Source organism: Metarhizium album, assembly GCF_000804445.1.
Source record: "Metarhizium album ARSEF 1941 chromosome Unknown scaffold_4, whole genome shotgun sequence".
NCBI classification, from domain to species: Eukaryota; Fungi; Ascomycota; class Sordariomycetes; order Hypocreales; family Clavicipitaceae; genus Metarhizium; species Metarhizium album.
Window position 1 is genome coordinate 1080221 of NW_024467578.1, and position 15627 is coordinate 1095847.

The window sequence follows — 15627 nt, forward strand, 5'->3', positions numbered from 1 at the left end:
GTGCTGTGCCCGCCATCGGACAAGAATACGACATGGCCATGTTGGCGCTTTGGTCCCCCTTCCGCCCACCTAACTAGCAACCACAGATGTACGGCGCCGGCATCTTATCCAACGTCCTCATGCGCAGACTGGGCTTCCGTCCGCCAGCGATTTGACTCGGCTGCGGCCATGGCGTGCTCCACATACTCATCACGACATGCACATGGACGTGTCCCCTCCCCCCGGCGGGAGGCGGGTGGTTGTGTGATTCCCGTCATTCCGCTGCCTACTCTGTTCAGTGGTAAGGTTCTGGTCGGCGGCCTTGGTGTCACGGCGAACAATGATCAACACGGCAAGCACTGGGTGATTGGTCGGTGCGAGGTAAGAGCATAACAAGGCATGAATTAAGACTATATAGTTGCAATCTCAGCTCCAGGAACTGACATTAAAGAGCGAGTCGTGAGCAAGGATGATGAGAACCATGTTTGAGCAGCGCAATCTTCCAGGTTCCATTCCTCGCCGGGCTGATTCAAACACCACCAAATGTTAACGACTGGTAGAGAATACCAATCTACTCATCACCGACTAGGGAGGTCGAGGGCCAAAAATTCGTGTGTATCGTGAGAGTCCCGACAGGAGACTACTTAGTTGATAGTGATGCGGCGAGCCTCGGGCTTCTTGGCCTTGGGCACGGTGACGGTGAGGATGCCGTCCTTGAAGGAGGCAGAGACGGCGTCGTGCTGGACGGGGGTCGGGAAGTTGAAGACGCGCGAGAACTCGCCCACGCTGCGCTCGGTGAGCCAGTACTTGTACTTGGAGGGCTGGCCCTTGCCCTGGCCGGCCTCCGACTTGTCGACGGCGTTTTCGGCGCCCTCGTCTTGGGCGGTGGCCTTGTGCGAGCCCTCGCCGGTCTGGGTGATGGCGGGCTTGTCGGTCACGTCCTCGATCTGGCCGGCCGAGGGGTCTCCCTCGGTGTAGGTCCTCTCGGACCGGCCGCGGATGGACATTGTCTGCGGCTCGGTGAATTCGATCTGGACGGCATCCTTGTTGATGCCGGGCAGCTCGCCGTGCAGCTCGTACGCCTCTTCCGTCTCGCGGACGTCGAACTTGGGCTGCCAGATGGTGCCTCTGCGCCGGCCACCGACATCGTGGCCGGACGCCTGCCGGGTGTAGCTGTCAAAGTCGTCGAGGAGGCGGAAGAGGGGGGTGAAGGAGGAAGCGTCAGCTTCGTAGAGGCCTCGTGGGAAGAAGGACATTTTGCGGTGTGGTGTGGCGATGGCGGGGACTATGTTGCGCTGGAGAGTTCGTAGAATGCCTGTGGGCCGCGATGCTCTAAAGCACTGCATGCAATGGTGTTGGTGTTGGTGTAGGAGATGGCCGAGTGTTTGAGAGGTTGTGTGCTGATGGTGAGAGGGGGGAGGCGAGGCATCGTGCGAGGACGGTCGCCTTTTATAATGCAAACGGAGGGCGAAGGAAGTGCCGCGATGAATCGTCTGCTTTCTGGAAATGTCTAGAAATCAACCACGCAACATTGAGGTCACTGAGATACATGGGCGGCGGTCGCGTAATATTGAGGTCACCGAGGTGCATGGGCGGTGCCCCGCTGCGCGACGATTGGAAGGTTTTGGGTGCTAGTTGAAGCTTCTCGGGCCGTGGCGATGCTTCCAGAACCTGCTGTGCCCAATTTGGCAGGTGGAGGGGTGGGCTATTTGTGCGAAGTTGTCGTGCCGCCGCTCACTGCTGATTCGTGCTGCCGCCCCACATTGATTTTCGGCCCACCTGGCACCTGCCACGCCCTACCGTCAACTTCACATACGTTGCCCCGGCGACAAGGGGTTTATCACGAAGATGCCTTGCAAAAGAACAGGCGGCCTTTCTGTTACAACTTGATAATATGACTCAATTGTACGATTTTCATTCAAACCTCGTCACTACGCTTAAACACGACTTTTTCTTCTTCTGTGTAACAGAAAAATAGTTATATACTTGAATTCAAAAGCTTTACTATTCTCCCCAAAGAGTAATTTAAACTCTTTTTCAACTCTTTTTGTGACGGACTAGCTCAACGAGCCATGGCGGCAGCGGGTGCTAGCTGCAGTCATCCCAGTGGTTTGCCGGACCGTCCGGCCGTTGGGCCAAAAGGGCATGTGCGTATTGAACAAGTCCCTCGTTCGCGCGCCGCGCATCATTCAATGCTGGGCACACAACCCAGACCCTTACATTACAACCAACTAGACTTCAAAATATATGGTTCAAAGATTGACCACTATTCCGAGGATTACAGCCTGAATCTAGGTAAGCCCAGCGAACTAGTGCAAGGGGGACTTGAAGAGTTGCAAAAGAATATAAAAGAGGTAGCATTTTATAGACGCAACTGCAACGACACGACTAGTTTGTTTTCTACTACCCAGCCGCGGCGCCATCGACAAGCTCATCGATCCGGCTAGAAAACCCCCGCAAAAGTCTTTCCGTCTCCGCCTTTGCGGCCTTTACAGCCTCATTGTCCGATTTCTGGTGTCTGCCCGCAATCAGCAGCTGAAGCTTGGAGTGCTTCTTGGCGAGGTCAACTAGCCCGTCAAGTACGGCCGAGTAGACTCCATCGTACAAGGTTCCGTTGATACGCCGTACTGCCTCGGCGTCGTCCTTCTCCAGCTTCAACACATGGTCCCTCTCGTTTTGGACTTCCTCAAGCTGCTCCCGCACCTCTTGCGTCTTGCCGTCCATGCTGCTCTTCGGGTCGCCATTCAGGTAGGGCACGCCGAGTCGCGAGTAGACTTCTTCATCAACAATGCCCGACTCCATGGCGGCCTTTTTGGCGTCAGAGAAGCGGGATCCCATCTGCCGGTATTTCTCCTCGCAGGTCCCCATGTCCCTGGACGCGTCCTCCTCGGATTCGCGTCCCACTGTGGTCAGTTTCTTCTTCAACTCGTCGTAGCACCTGATGGTCGCGTCGACGGAGACGGAGAGGTCCTTGACTTTGCCCCAGTAGGGTCGCAGCTGCCCGGCCTGCTTCTCAGTGACCTCCGCCTTGGCCAGGCCTTGATTGAGGTCGTCGAGTCGTTCCTGCAGCTGTTTTGTGTTTGGGCCCTGCTCGCTCTTGCGGTCGTCCCGCAAGTCTGGCAGATTTTGCGCCAGCAGGAACGAGCTCGAGGGAAAACCAGGCTCTCTGACTAGCGCGCGAGCCTTTTGGAGCAGGGAAACGACGTCGGCGTATAGCGCATGGCACTTCTTGATGCGGCCTGGGTCTTCAATGGCCCGGCCGTCCTCACTCCGGTACTTCTCGTAGCACTCTATGCCGCTGGTCAACACTTCCGTGAGGTTCTTTATCAGGCTGCTATGTCGCTGCAGATAATCCGCGTCCCGGAGGGCTGTTTTCGCAATCTCTTCTGCCTTCTTGAGGTCTTGCTCTGGAACCGTTTTACTATTCATGATGACCGATTCCGCGCGCTTCTCGGCTCTGGGTGATTGCCCAAGCCCAGATTCACGAGTGACTGCCGCGCGAGGCTGCTCCCCACGGCCCGGAAGCACCATATCAGACAGGGACCAAAGGCGAACGCCGTTTGTGGCGACTGTGAGGAGAGAGACGGCAAGCATAGGGCGCATTGTGCCGGATGGATGCGAGCACGAGACGGGGCGTGTGTAATATGTGAATATTCGTGAGAGCAAGTGGCTTTCGAGGGGGGGAGGGAATCGGTCAAGTGAGGACGAGGAGTCACGTCAACGCAGTGACTGATGCATGAATCCTGGTGTGTCTCGCCCTTTATATACGGCAGCGAAGGGGGACCAAAAAGGAAAAAGAAAAGAAAAGAAAAGGGCCTCATCATCAATGCGGATGTGCGGTCGCGGATCGAGTGCTCGCCTACTCCGGGGACAACTCCGTGGCAACAGAGAGGCTGCCGATAGTTCGCCGGCTCCTGGCGACTTGCCAGTCTGGCTGCACAGGAGTGACGGGGGTGAGTCTTCCATTGATTCCTTGGCATTGCAAAGCTGTGATCCACAGAATCAAGGTCAAGGTTAATCTTTGCAGCTAAAAATCAAGGTCGGTCGATTCTGCTCATCCTTGATAAAGAAACGTCTCTTGCCAGCTCGATACGTTGCGAGTAGGGTTCTGACAGAGATGGACGGAGATTTATGCGAATTGTAGCGGCTTCACTCAGAGGACGCGTTTGCCTTGAGCCTGGCGCCTATCTGTGCATTGACGATTACGCCAGAAAGCAAATGGGGCAAGCAACGGCTTCTGCCCGAGGTCTGGCGGCCATGGGCCGTGGCCCTTGTAAGTTGTCACCAGATTCCCCGACAACAGCAAGCCTTGAGCCAGCGAAACCGGAGGAAAACTGCCCCGCAGTGCACAGGATTCTGTTGGATTTGCACACGTGTAATAAATGTACTTGCTACGGGCAATGACACGTGGCTCAGCCGGATAACACAGTTTGGGACGGGCTTTGGGCTCATGCTGGGCATTGACATTGACAGACGCGGACCTGGATATGCGGTTTCCGTCGTGAGATATATATATATATATATATATATGTATATACATATATATATATATACACGGCGCTTGCCCCGACACTAGACTGTCGATATAGATTCCTCAGCATTGCTCCTATAGCTACGCAGAAAAGCTTGGTTCGTTTAGCTGCAAGGCACTTGAAGCTGCAGCACCAGCCCATTCATCCATCACATTCGCCACGGAAAACCAAAAGCAAGAACAAGAGCAAGAGCAAGAGCAAGAGCACCATGGTCCATCTGCGCCGCACCAAGTGTGTCCTACTCCTGCACCTGTTGCTTTGGATAAGCCATATCAGTTCTGCATCACCAGGGCAGTCATATTCGGGCCCCGAAAAGCCCGATGCCAAGCCGTATTATTACGTACCCGCGTCTGAGCGAGCCAGTGTTCACCGAGTCGGGATTCCTGATCGCGTTGTCTGGCACAGCACACTGTCGAGGGCATTAAGGGCTGCTTCAGCTCTGGGCAGTGATGTGAAATGGGACCCGGACAATATGCGATTCGCGTACTCTGCCCTTTTCCTAGCTGAGACAGAGTCGGTTGTCGCTTCAGTGCCTAGGGATCAAATAGCTTGGGAAGCTTACTTGCCTGACGTGGACGGCCTCAACCCGACCCAGGCTGAACTACGAGCAATGTCTCGTGAAGATTTAAAAACATACAGTAAGCGTGCTCAATGGGAAAGATTCGGAATAGGGGACAAGAAAAGGGCGAATGAAATTTATAAGGAAAGAAGGCTTCGACGCTGGAGGCTCTGCGGAAAGCGCATCACCCAAACCCTCCAGCGATTTCGGCACCAATTCCGGAACTGGCGCCAGGGTATGGTTGCCGCAAGCCGGAATGCTATTTGCGACCGGAACCCGGGCTGTTCACGAGCCGTGGGAAGGGTGTTGGACATCATTCCGGGTAACCAGATTGCCGGGTACATCAATGATGGAAGTGCCGGAAGGGACGTGTGCCGTGAACTGGACCGGCAGAACCGGCCGAACCAGGGCCTCGGCGACATCAGCATCGACGAAATCCTCAGCGAGGGCCATCAGGGCCAGCCGGGCTCCGAGCAACGCCTATACGTCGACGAATTCGACCTCTCGCTGCTCCCCGGCGGGGACGAGCAGGGCCAACATGGCGAGCAGAACCAGCAGAACCAGCAGAACCAGGGCCAGCGCCAGCAGGACCAGCTGAGCCGGCAGGGCCACTCGGTCCACTCGGCCCAGCCGGGCCCCGAGGACCTCACAGATCCAAGGCTCCCCGGCGAGGACGAGCCGGACATGGAGGAGTGGTACATGTTCGTCGACACCATCTGTCGTGAGCAACACATGGACGAGTGGCAACTCTCCCACCATATCAACCAAGGTGGCCGCGATGCCCTACAGCAAACAGGTGACCCGGTATATGAGACCTTGCGACGCTTTCCCGGTGCCCTAAGCCTTCTGCAAAGCTGGTACGACATTGAAGAGCCACCCCTCAGATGCGAGCACGTAAATCTCATGGCCCGAGGGGCAGACCGAGGTCAAGGCACGGATACCTCGGCGCCAGACCAGAACCTCGTTGACTTTTGCAAGCATGTGCAGGCCGCTGCACGCGGATCCAAAAACTGCGCCAAGGCAGACGATAAAGACGGCAAGGCGGACAGGGGGGACAAGGACAAGGACAAGGACCACCAGGGCTCGCCTTCCGTCTCGCCGCCCAACCAGCTGGCTGCGCACGACTCCAGACATGACAAGCTGACGGCAGAGATCCTCGGCGCCATCGGCTTGGGCGCCATTGCCTCCTTGGCCACCTTCGTCGCAACGCCGGCCGGCGAGGCGCTGTTCGCCTCCCTCGCTGCCTCCCTCGGCATCGGCGCCGAAATAGAGTCCCCCGCGGCCGCGACGTCTCAGGCGCTATCCCATACCATCGGGTATCTTACCCACGTGTCCCGCCTAGCCGTCCAGAGGGCTGTTGCGCCCTTCACGCGTCTGAACCGTCAAGTGGCGCACCCGCTCTTGAGACGAATCGTCAGCCGTGCCGTGCGGGCCGCAACAGAACGAGCGGCCGAGCATATCCCGTTGCTGTCAACCATCTAGCCTTGCCGGGTGGGGGACGGGGACGGCGTGAAATGGCAAAGAGGCCCCCTTGCGAGTCGCGACTGACGAGTGTGTGTGGTGAGGGCCTTGTGACGTGGTCTACTATACTCCACGGTGCGAGGGTCTCTGGCGTATTACGCTACTTGAGTATTGGGCTTGTCGTCAATGTCAAGTTGAACATGTTCGAGGTGTACGCTTAATCATCATCAGAGTCTAGAGTTTTACCAATGTGAGCCTTGTGTAATGTAAGAGCTTTGTGACGTCTCGCCCATCCAGCAGACAGATATAATCAGAGGACACAATGGAATATGACATGTCACAAGAGCAATAGATCAAAATTCATGGCATGTGGCAACCTTCGTGTTGAAATCGACTCATAGCGGTATACTTTGGGCTCCCACAAAGGGTCCGTTGTTTGTATCGACGAAGCTTCGTGGTCCGCGCAGGCACGATGCACTACTGTACATGGGCAATAGCCGTTGGGGGCGAGGGCCCCGGCCGCCGAATGGTCACCGCGGCCAAAGTCTCAGAACAAGACCGCTTGCCATGTAGATTGATGTCAGCCAGATTTCGCAGCCAGCAAAGCACCAGCCCCGTTTCGGATGGGCAAGCGGCGCCGCTCCTTGAATGACTTTCGCCCAGGGTGGGCCGTGGCGCCTTAGGATAAGGAGGAACAGCTGGACAGCGACGCCGCGAGTATCAGTTAGCATGGACTGCTGCCTCGGGGCATGCGACCGACACGAGAAAGGTGGGCGGGTGTACGCACCGTTTCTGCCACGTCTGCCACGGCCGCGGCCATGTAAAACAGCAAGACCGGACTGCCAATGTGCACGTGGGCGTCGAGCAAGTTGTACGCGACGATGGAAAGGCACGAGGCGCTCGTGCCATAGGACCTCGTCAGAAAGAGGTCCAGGATGGCGGTGACAACCAGTAATGTCAGGAGATAGGAGAACCAGCGCGCGTAAAAGTCCAGCATGCCGCGCCAGGAGAACAAGAGCGAGATGAACTTTTGGCCGCGGTCCCGGCGCCGACGGAATACCAGGCAGCGATGCGGGGCTTCGAGAACGATGCCTACGGTGCAAGGCTCGATATCTTGCCTCTGGGACCGAGTTAGGATTCATGACTCTGCTCCGTATGTTCGAACATGTTGCAGGGGGCTGCCGTTCTCTACTCACGTCTTGTCTGATGGACTCCAAGACGCCCACGACCTCAAATGCCACGCAGCAGTGAACGAAGCTACTAGGCTGCATGCTTCCAGCAGATGACATGCGGAAATATCGAGAAAGAGATCCCAAGGCGACTAGGAGGACACTGGAAGCGACGTAGTAAAGGCGTGGCCATGGTTGGGGAGACGGCCCCTGCACGACGAGGGTGACGAAGAAGACCAGAAGAGGGACCAGGAGCGCCTGTAGAACAGCCTCAGGAACCCCCAGTATCAGGGTCGAGGCCCGGTAGATGATGTCCGCCGTGCAGGCAACGGCCCAGTAGGCCAAGTGGTATTTCACTGAGCGCATTCTGTCGTCTCTCGCAAGCGCGGCGTCGTGCCATGTCCTCTCCAACGGGGCATTTGCTGCGTTTCCGCCTGGGAAGAACAGAGAGAGTGTGTGCGGAAAAGTCTTGTTTTCTAGGGCGGGAGATGGAGTGGTTTAAAAACCAAGAGGGCGTCAATGACATGACATGACGGTCACTCGTCCAGCCCACCCACCCCTCCTTCTGAACCCCTTGCCGGTTCATGTCCCAACCCCACTTTTAGCCGGCGCTACGATCCACACAACTTGATGCTCTACAGTGTTGATTATGAGTTGGAGCTTGACAGAAGCCTTCCCACACCCCCGGACAAGGGCATTGGCCCGAAGACTTGTTTGAGGAGATTTTGATGCCATCTAGATGTTCGCGGGGGCTCTCAGAGCTGCGCATACCATGGCAGGTTGCCATACGAGGCCAGCCTGGGGTCGGTTGACCTCTTTTCCTGGGTGTGCTTTGGAGCACTGCGGCGCGGCACCTCCTTCCTGCCAAAGACGATCGAGTGTACGGAAGGAAAGCGCGGCCTTTGGGATGCTTGGGATATCAACCCAGTGCCCTCCATTTGCCTTCTTCTTCTTTTCTCTTCTCCTTCAAATCGACCTACTTTGTCAAAATGCATGTACTTCGCTATTTTTTTAGTCCCCAGCCCTGTCGCGCCGTACAATTGGCTTCATCGGCATTGTTGTGGAACTTCGTCAGTTCCAAGTACCCACTGGCCGCAGCAGTGGCTGGCATTTTATGCGTCTGGCTCATCGAGACCAGATTTCTGTACTTGACGACGGGTCCGAGCATTGCTGATGCCGAGGACGAGCCCCGTCTCCTTGAGCAGCTTCGCCGGCTCGAAAGCGGCGTGTAAGTCTGCTGCCAGATAAGGTCCAGGTCCTTTTGACTGGGGTAACGCCAGGTACCAGGCGCCTTTGACAATAGGGAGGGCATCGTTAGACAATCAACAATAGGTCGGCCAGGGCTGGGAGGGTCGATTTGACAACCCTGGTACCTTCGGGTCCAGCCGGGGAACCCCCTTATCGGTTCATGCCCCGCCCCCCTTTCCTGGGAAGAGTAAAACTACGACGATGTTTTCCACATTGTATGTACGTATTTATCTCAAAGGCATGTGTTCTTTCCCACCTGCCTCAATGCTGACGTCAAGCCGAGCGCAGAAACTTGTCATGTGTACTCCGTAAGGCAACGGACCGCTAGCCATGGTCTACATACCATCGAATTAACATATGTGTGGCACTTTGACCCCCGCCACTGTGCGACGTTGAATGCGGCGTCTCTTCCCACGTTGTACATACAGGGTATGGTTGAAGACATTGTTACTATTTGGGATAATCCCTTGTCATGGACTAACGGGAGCAGCCATCATCGACTTGTCGCTTCCCAAGGCGGACCATGACTCAACCCACCACTTGTACGCCACTAGAGTCAGTCCCTCACGGCAATAGTATTAGGGGCATAACTTCAGTTCATTGTTACTGGTGAAGATCAGGATGGAGCTTGCTCGTCCTGCAGGGCCCTGTTGGACTTGTCGAGCTTCGAAGCAGCCGATAATGGGACATTGGCGTTTGAGCACGCGGTTGTGCAATACAATGGAACTACAAGCTAAGCAATGGTAAAGATGTCAGCCGAATCTACAAGAAAGGATAGGTGTTATGATGACTGGCTAAGGAATTGGATAGGAGGATTGGTACCTGCCTCGCAGCTGTAGCTAGCTAGCTAGCTTGTTGAATGTCGAATCCGCTGAAGCTCGCTCGCCCGCATGACCCAATCTATGTCGGCACCATGACATCATGTTACATGTCCCACAGCGGATAAGGCAGTGCCAAGGTTTTGACTATCCGTGTTTTGAACTTGCGTGGGCGCCCATCGTTTGCCTGATGATAGAGATAGTAAGCGCCTGGCGGACGAGAAAATCATGGCAGAGGTTTGCATCGCGTGGGTGCAGCGCCATTAGAAGCCTGGAAGCATGAGAGCCAGAAGTAACGTCACAATGCTATCACCCTTGGCCTCGGAAGGTCTAAATATGCTTGACATGTGTAGAGGTGGCCCGAAAAGAGTGCATCTGTCAATGCATGCGCACCTTAAACTTCCTTGGCCGCTCCTGGGTTACCCCTGCATCGTCCAGAAGTCATGTGCAGTCGGTGAACGGACTGTTCAAGGTCCTTGCGGCCACGGGCTTCTATTTATGCAGCAGCCTCCTGCCCTAGGTCTTGTGACTGTAGCCCCCGTGTCGCCAACGTCCCTGTGACATGGAATGAATGAAGCCATTCCAACCCCAGTGAGTCCTGCCCTCGTCATACCTGTGGGAAACCAAGGACATTTAGGACTAGAGCGCGGTGTTGCAATGAAATGTATTTGACCGCACTAAATTATATACCTCTATTTAATTAAGCGTTCCCAGCTACTATCTATCTTTGACTTTTCTTTGTTTGCAGCCTTTCCTCCAATTGTGAGGACCAAGGCCTTTTCCCTCCTTGCCTGAATAATTAAGTCTTAGTAAAGCACCCCTTGGGCTTAGCGCCAGAAAGTACTCCGTAGACCATCCCTTGCTTTATAGCACGACAGTCGGGAATAGCGGGGTGACAGGGGTCACGGGCCAATCCTGCAAGGGTCGAATCTAGATTGCGAGCACATTCCCGCGGCCGAGACTCCGAGGGCTGCCCTGCCTCATTCGGCCTAGTCTGCCCTGTCGACGAACCTCCCTGCAAAATTGGAACAGCAATCAACACGACGCGGAGTCACGGGGGCGAAAAGGGGCCCTGCATTATCCGTACAAACACAAGACGATCCCATCACCGCCGTACATGGACTCCCTCGCATGATCTGCTTTTTTTTAAAAAAAAAAAAGGAAAACGAAAAGATTAGACAAAGAAAATCAAACCAACCTCTCCTGATCGCATCATCGTTTGAACCTCGCACTCTAGCCGGCGCCGCCCCCCCCCTCGGCACCAGTCGCAACGCGGATAAGGTCTCCCTAGTGGCGTTGCAGATTACGCTCAAACAAGAAGGTCGTCGACATAGGATGTAGGATGCAGCCCCGGCACGGGACACACGGGACACCGATCACGGAAAACACGGCAAGGCCCGCCTGTATAAAGATGCGTGTCGGCAGCGCGCCCAGCCATCAGGTGCCGCCGCGAGCAGAACGCTTCTCGGAAACCAGTCGTCGAAACGCCCATGTCTCTCAGAACGCTGCTGCTCCTGGCTGCCGCGCACCTCGCGCAGGCTGGCGATTTCTCCCACGCCCTCTTCTACAAAAATGTCGACTCGGAGACGGCCCGACGCGTAGCCTCGATCAAGGGCCTCGCGGCGGCGGGCAACGACGGCCCCCTCGTAAACGACCAGGTATGTAGCACGTAAACGCGCCCCGCCTCGAGAGCCTCGCGGTGGCAGTGGCAGTGACAGTGGACGAGATCTGACCGCCGGAACCGCCCGCAACCCAGGGCTTTTGGTTCGCCCACTTCGCCGTCGGGGCGAGTCCCGACCTCGAGATGCTCGTCGACACGGGGTCGTCCGACGTCATCCTCAACCCGGGCTCGTACAAGCCGTCGCCGGAGTCCGTCGACGCGAAGCGCACATTCAGAATCTCCTACGCCACCACGAACCCCGACGGATCGGGGACCCTGACGGTAAGTCGCCGGGACCACCACGCGCCGCATTCGCATGACCTGAAGCTGAAGGGGTACGCGACGAAATAATAAAGACCTCGGGCAGCGTCTACCGAGACGTCGTCACGCAGCTGTCGGCAAATCTCAGCGTGGCCGACCAAACGCTCGGCGAGGCGCGCTATCCAGCCTCGCCACCCGTGTTCCCGCACGACGGCCTCATCGGGTACGCAGGCCAGGACGGCAGCGCCCTCCGCGGCGCCCCCTTCATCGACAGCCTCTGCAGCGGAGGGGCCCTGTCGTCGTGCCGCTTCGGCATCGCCCTCGACGCCAACAAGACGGGCGCTCTGTACTACGGCGCCGTGGCGACCCACGCGCTCGCCGGGGCGCTGACCACGGTCCCGATCCAGCGCGAGTGGGTGGTCGTCGGCGCCGTGACGGCCGGCGGGAGGGCGGTGCAGTCCGGCGCCAGCATCGTCACCGACTCCGGCACGACCGTCATCTTCGGACCCACCGACCAGGTCGGCAACCTCTTCCGGCAGGCCGGCATCCGGGCCGTGCAGACGAGCGCCGGCTTGACGGGCCACTACAACTGCAGCGCCCCGCCGGCCATTGGCTTCTCGTTTGGCGGCAAAAACTTCGACCTTCTCCCCGCGGCGCTGGCGTTTGCCAAGGACGGCGACGACTGCACCGCCGCGGTGCACGGGTCCGATGCCTTTGGGGGCAGATGGCTTGTTGGCCAGGCCTTCTTCCAGGGCAGGTATATCGACCACAATATCGCCGATGCGACCATGGGCTTTGCCGATTTGAAGTAGGGCCCGCGAGTGAGGGCACATCGGAGCACTGTGCTGCAACACGGGCATGACACGACGCCTGCGCTGCCCAAGGGGGGCCAGACGGGCGTAAGATACAACATAGTCTGATACAATAACCCCGCGAGGGAGGTCTGTAGTCATAAGTCATACTACACACTCGTGTCGTGCAAGAGCATCCAAAGAGGCGCACCCGACGTGGCACGCCTGCTGCTTCCATGGCCATCTATTCAACAGCGCCTTCCACTTCTCCTCCCTCCCCCCGGCCCACAAACACACAGAACAAGACAAGACATCTGCCGCGTGCCGAAAGACGTACGCCTCTCAAGACATCCCCCAGGGCTTCATATTCTATACTTCTTCCGTCTCCACAGCCTCGTAGCCGCCGCGCGTTCTTATTCCCGTCAGACTCATCAGTGTAGGGCTCTCGTACATGGTCGTGTAGTCCACTTTGCCCCCTCCCAGGACAGCCGTCCCGTTTTCTCGTTGGCCAAAGATTGGTGCCGGATCGCACCAAAAGTCCTTACAGTTGGAGACACATCCGCGGCTGTAGGGGTTCTTCTTCTTTCGTCTGTTGCTGCCGGTGGCCGCACCACGACCGGTGATTGTCTCGATGAAGGGGTCGACTCCGAGAATGCGGCTCCATTGCTTGAGCATGCCTCCTCTGTGTCTGCTTGCGTGGCCAGTGGGCGAGGTGGTGGATGCCGCAGCGGCTGCGAGGGCCGGATCCAGGGGCGTGCCTGTTGAAGTGAGCGCCGTGGCTGCCTCGCGAGTGTGAATGCCCGTCATGTTTTCAAACGTCGTCATGGCGCGCGACACTTGAACGAGCTGGGTGAACACCAGCATAGTGACCCATATGAGCTGAATACTGACCCAGACCGACAGGAGAAGGGTGTAGGCGTCCGAGTTGATGAGCTTGCAGAGGCCGCCACCAAAGACGTTGCAAGACCCAGACGCGTCTGCAGAAACGACACCAAAATCTAGATCAAGTTAGCCACGTTTCGCTGCATCTCCAGTGCAGGTCAAAACCCACAATAATACACTAGCCAGTCATAGGCGAGAATGCCAAACGTGAGATTAACGAGGTATAAGAAAAAGTGTCTATGGTTATTGATTCCAACGCAATTGTAGACCCAGGGACAATGACTATGTGCAATGTTAGCGGAAAACTTCCATCCACAGACAACGTGCTGCACGCACGTACTGATCATGCTTTGCTACACAACGCTGGCAGCGTCTGCAGTGTTTGCTCCGGAGCGGTGTGCGAATCATGCAGGTAACACAGAAATTGGCCTCGTCAAACTTCCAGCTCGCCAAAAGTTCATCGATCACGGCCCTCTGTTCTGCGATGCCATTCAACCTCGGTACGAATCCTGGATCATACCGCATGCTCGCTGCGTAGAAGAACGTGGTCAAACCGAAGAGAAGGCCAAACGCCAGATTCAGAATCACGTGTGAGCTCCCGCCTCGAATTGTGCGCCACATTACAGTGGTGAGCCAGCTCACCCCCACGAGGAACAGGGAGCCGGCAAAAATGCCAGCCATCCAGGGCTAGAGAGATTTGTTAGTTGACCAGGGAGTACGGAATCCACCACGCGACAGAACGTACGGTTTTGTGGAAGTGTCTCATGTCAGATGGCGCGTACTCCAACACCTGCGTCGCGCACCAATGCGCGCAATACACGATGCCGGCCGCCAACGGAAGACCCAAGAACACGGGCGAATACGAAAGGACAATGAGCACACCCCAGATCATAACCCACGGCCAGAAAAAGAGGAACTTGCAGGTGAAGGCCCTCCTGTCTTTCAGGAAGTAGTTGGCTCCGGGCCACGGAGGAGTCACAGGATTACCATCGCGGTCGTAACCGCATTCCCTCAAGGCTCGATACCACGCGGGCTGCGTATTCAGTTCCGTGGCCGTCACCGAAGGTGTCTTGCCGGTGTCAGTCTTTGCAAATCGGTCGGCGCCGTACTCGATAAGCTTCTGGATACATCCCGGGTTCCCTTTCACCAAGGCCCAATGGAGAGCTGTGAATCCCTGCTCGTCCGCCGCATGGACGCTGGCGCCCCAGCGCAGAAAGACGTCTACGCAAGAGGGGAAGCCCTTGTATGCTGCCCACATGAGCGAAGTGTGTCCATAGGTGTCGAGAACGTCGACGGGAATGCCTTGGTGCAAGAGCAGCACGATCAGCAGGGTATTGCCGTTAAAGGTAGAGATGTGAAGCGTGTTGTAGCCTTGCGCGTCGGTGACGAGAGGGTCGGCGCCGTGTTGGAGAAGCAGATTGACGGTATAGTAATGGCATCGTTGGGCTGCCCACTGGAGGGGGGTCGCAACAGACTCGCCACCTTTGCGGTTGATTTCGGCTCCGTGTTCGATCAGAAACTTGCACATGGCATACTGATTGTTTATGGCAGCCCACTGGGTTTGTCAGGACCAAATTTCCGGGGGCGATGGAGGACTGCTGGCTGGCGTGCGTGCTTACATGTAGGGGCGTAATGCCCTCGTCATCAGTGTACGTGGCATCGAACTCGCCCGTCGCGAACAGCTTCTCCATGGCAACAATATCACCTATCCGCGCCAACTGCATGATGTCCTTCTCGCGGCTGATGGCGGCGGCAGCATCGTCATCGACGGCCTGACCGTCACTAGCAAGGCTGCCCATCTCCATTTCGTTGTGAAGCTTTGGAGGCGCAATAGAAGACTTGGTAGCAAATTGGATGGGGCGCGCGCTGCCACCACTCGCGGACGCAGCGGATTTGCTGCTCAGTCTAGCAGGACTGCTCATGTAACAGGAGGAACAGCAGGCTGCAGGTTGGCGCAGCGTCCCCGTGGAAGAGGGGAAGCCAAAGGTGAGGTCGGGCGTTGGTTGAGATGGGCAACCGGCTGGGGGGCTGCGCCTCGAAGCGTCGTGACTGACAAAAAGTGAGCGCTGGAGAGCAAAAATGAATGCGGCCAGGGCTAGCAGTGCTGAATTTAGCAGCTAGTGCTGTAGAATAAAGGCCGGAGAAGAAAAAAAAAGAGTCAAGAGAACATGGCAGCCGCACACAGAAGAAGCTCTACGAGAAAAGACCAAACAGAACCTCTTTGTATCCGAGGCGGCGTGTGCCTGTTAGGATGGAACATGGAAATT

At 56.7% G+C, this 15627-nt stretch overlaps 6 protein-coding genes across 6 annotated transcripts; 2 read left to right on the forward strand and 4 right to left on the reverse strand.

Annotated features, from left to right (window-relative positions):
- Positions 1 to 623: 623 nt before the first annotated feature.
- On the reverse strand, positions 624 to 1235 carry MAM_02611 (heat shock protein 30; the record flags this gene model as incomplete). Its single annotated transcript, XM_040821410.1, has 1 exon — positions 624 to 1235. The coding sequence occupies one exon, from the start codon at positions 1233 to 1235 to the stop codon at positions 624 to 626; it is 612 nt and encodes a 203-aa protein (XP_040680824.1).
- A 1147-nt stretch (positions 1236 to 2382) lies between these two features.
- On the reverse strand, positions 2383 to 3582 carry MAM_02612 (uncharacterized protein; the record flags this gene model as incomplete). The annotated part of the gene is made up of 1 exon (XM_040821411.1): positions 2383 to 3582. One exon carries the CDS (start codon positions 3580 to 3582, stop codon positions 2383 to 2385), a length of 1200 nt encoding a protein of 399 aa, XP_040680825.1.
- Positions 3583 to 4719: 1137 nt separating this feature from the next.
- MAM_02613 (uncharacterized protein) lies at positions 4720 to 6552 on the forward strand (the record flags this gene model as incomplete). Its single annotated transcript, XM_040821412.1, has 1 exon — positions 4720 to 6552. One exon carries the CDS (start codon positions 4720 to 4722, stop codon positions 6550 to 6552), a length of 1833 nt encoding a protein of 610 aa, XP_040680826.1.
- A 703-nt stretch (positions 6553 to 7255) lies between these two features.
- On the reverse strand, positions 7256 to 8066 carry MAM_02614 (uncharacterized protein; the record flags this gene model as incomplete). Its single annotated transcript, XM_040821413.1, has 2 exons — positions 7256 to 7651; positions 7728 to 8066. 2 exons carry the CDS (start codon positions 8064 to 8066, stop codon positions 7256 to 7258), a joined length of 735 nt encoding a protein of 244 aa, XP_040680827.1.
- A 3190-nt stretch (positions 8067 to 11256) lies between these two features.
- MAM_02615 (aspartic protease precursor) lies at positions 11257 to 12499 on the forward strand (the record flags this gene model as incomplete). The annotated part of the gene is made up of 3 exons (XM_040821414.1): positions 11257 to 11424; positions 11523 to 11708; positions 11783 to 12499. The coding sequence occupies 3 exons, from the start codon at positions 11257 to 11259 to the stop codon at positions 12497 to 12499; spliced, it is 1071 nt and encodes a 356-aa protein (XP_040680828.1).
- A 348-nt stretch (positions 12500 to 12847) lies between these two features.
- Positions 12848 to 15282, reverse strand: MAM_02616 (Palmitoyltransferase AKR1; the record flags this gene model as incomplete). Its single annotated transcript, XM_040821415.1, has 5 exons — positions 12848 to 13476; positions 13530 to 13642; positions 13701 to 14047; positions 14106 to 14915; positions 14980 to 15282. 5 exons carry the CDS (start codon positions 15280 to 15282, stop codon positions 12848 to 12850), a joined length of 2202 nt encoding a protein of 733 aa, XP_040680829.1.
- Positions 15283 to 15627: the final 345 nt, after the last annotated feature.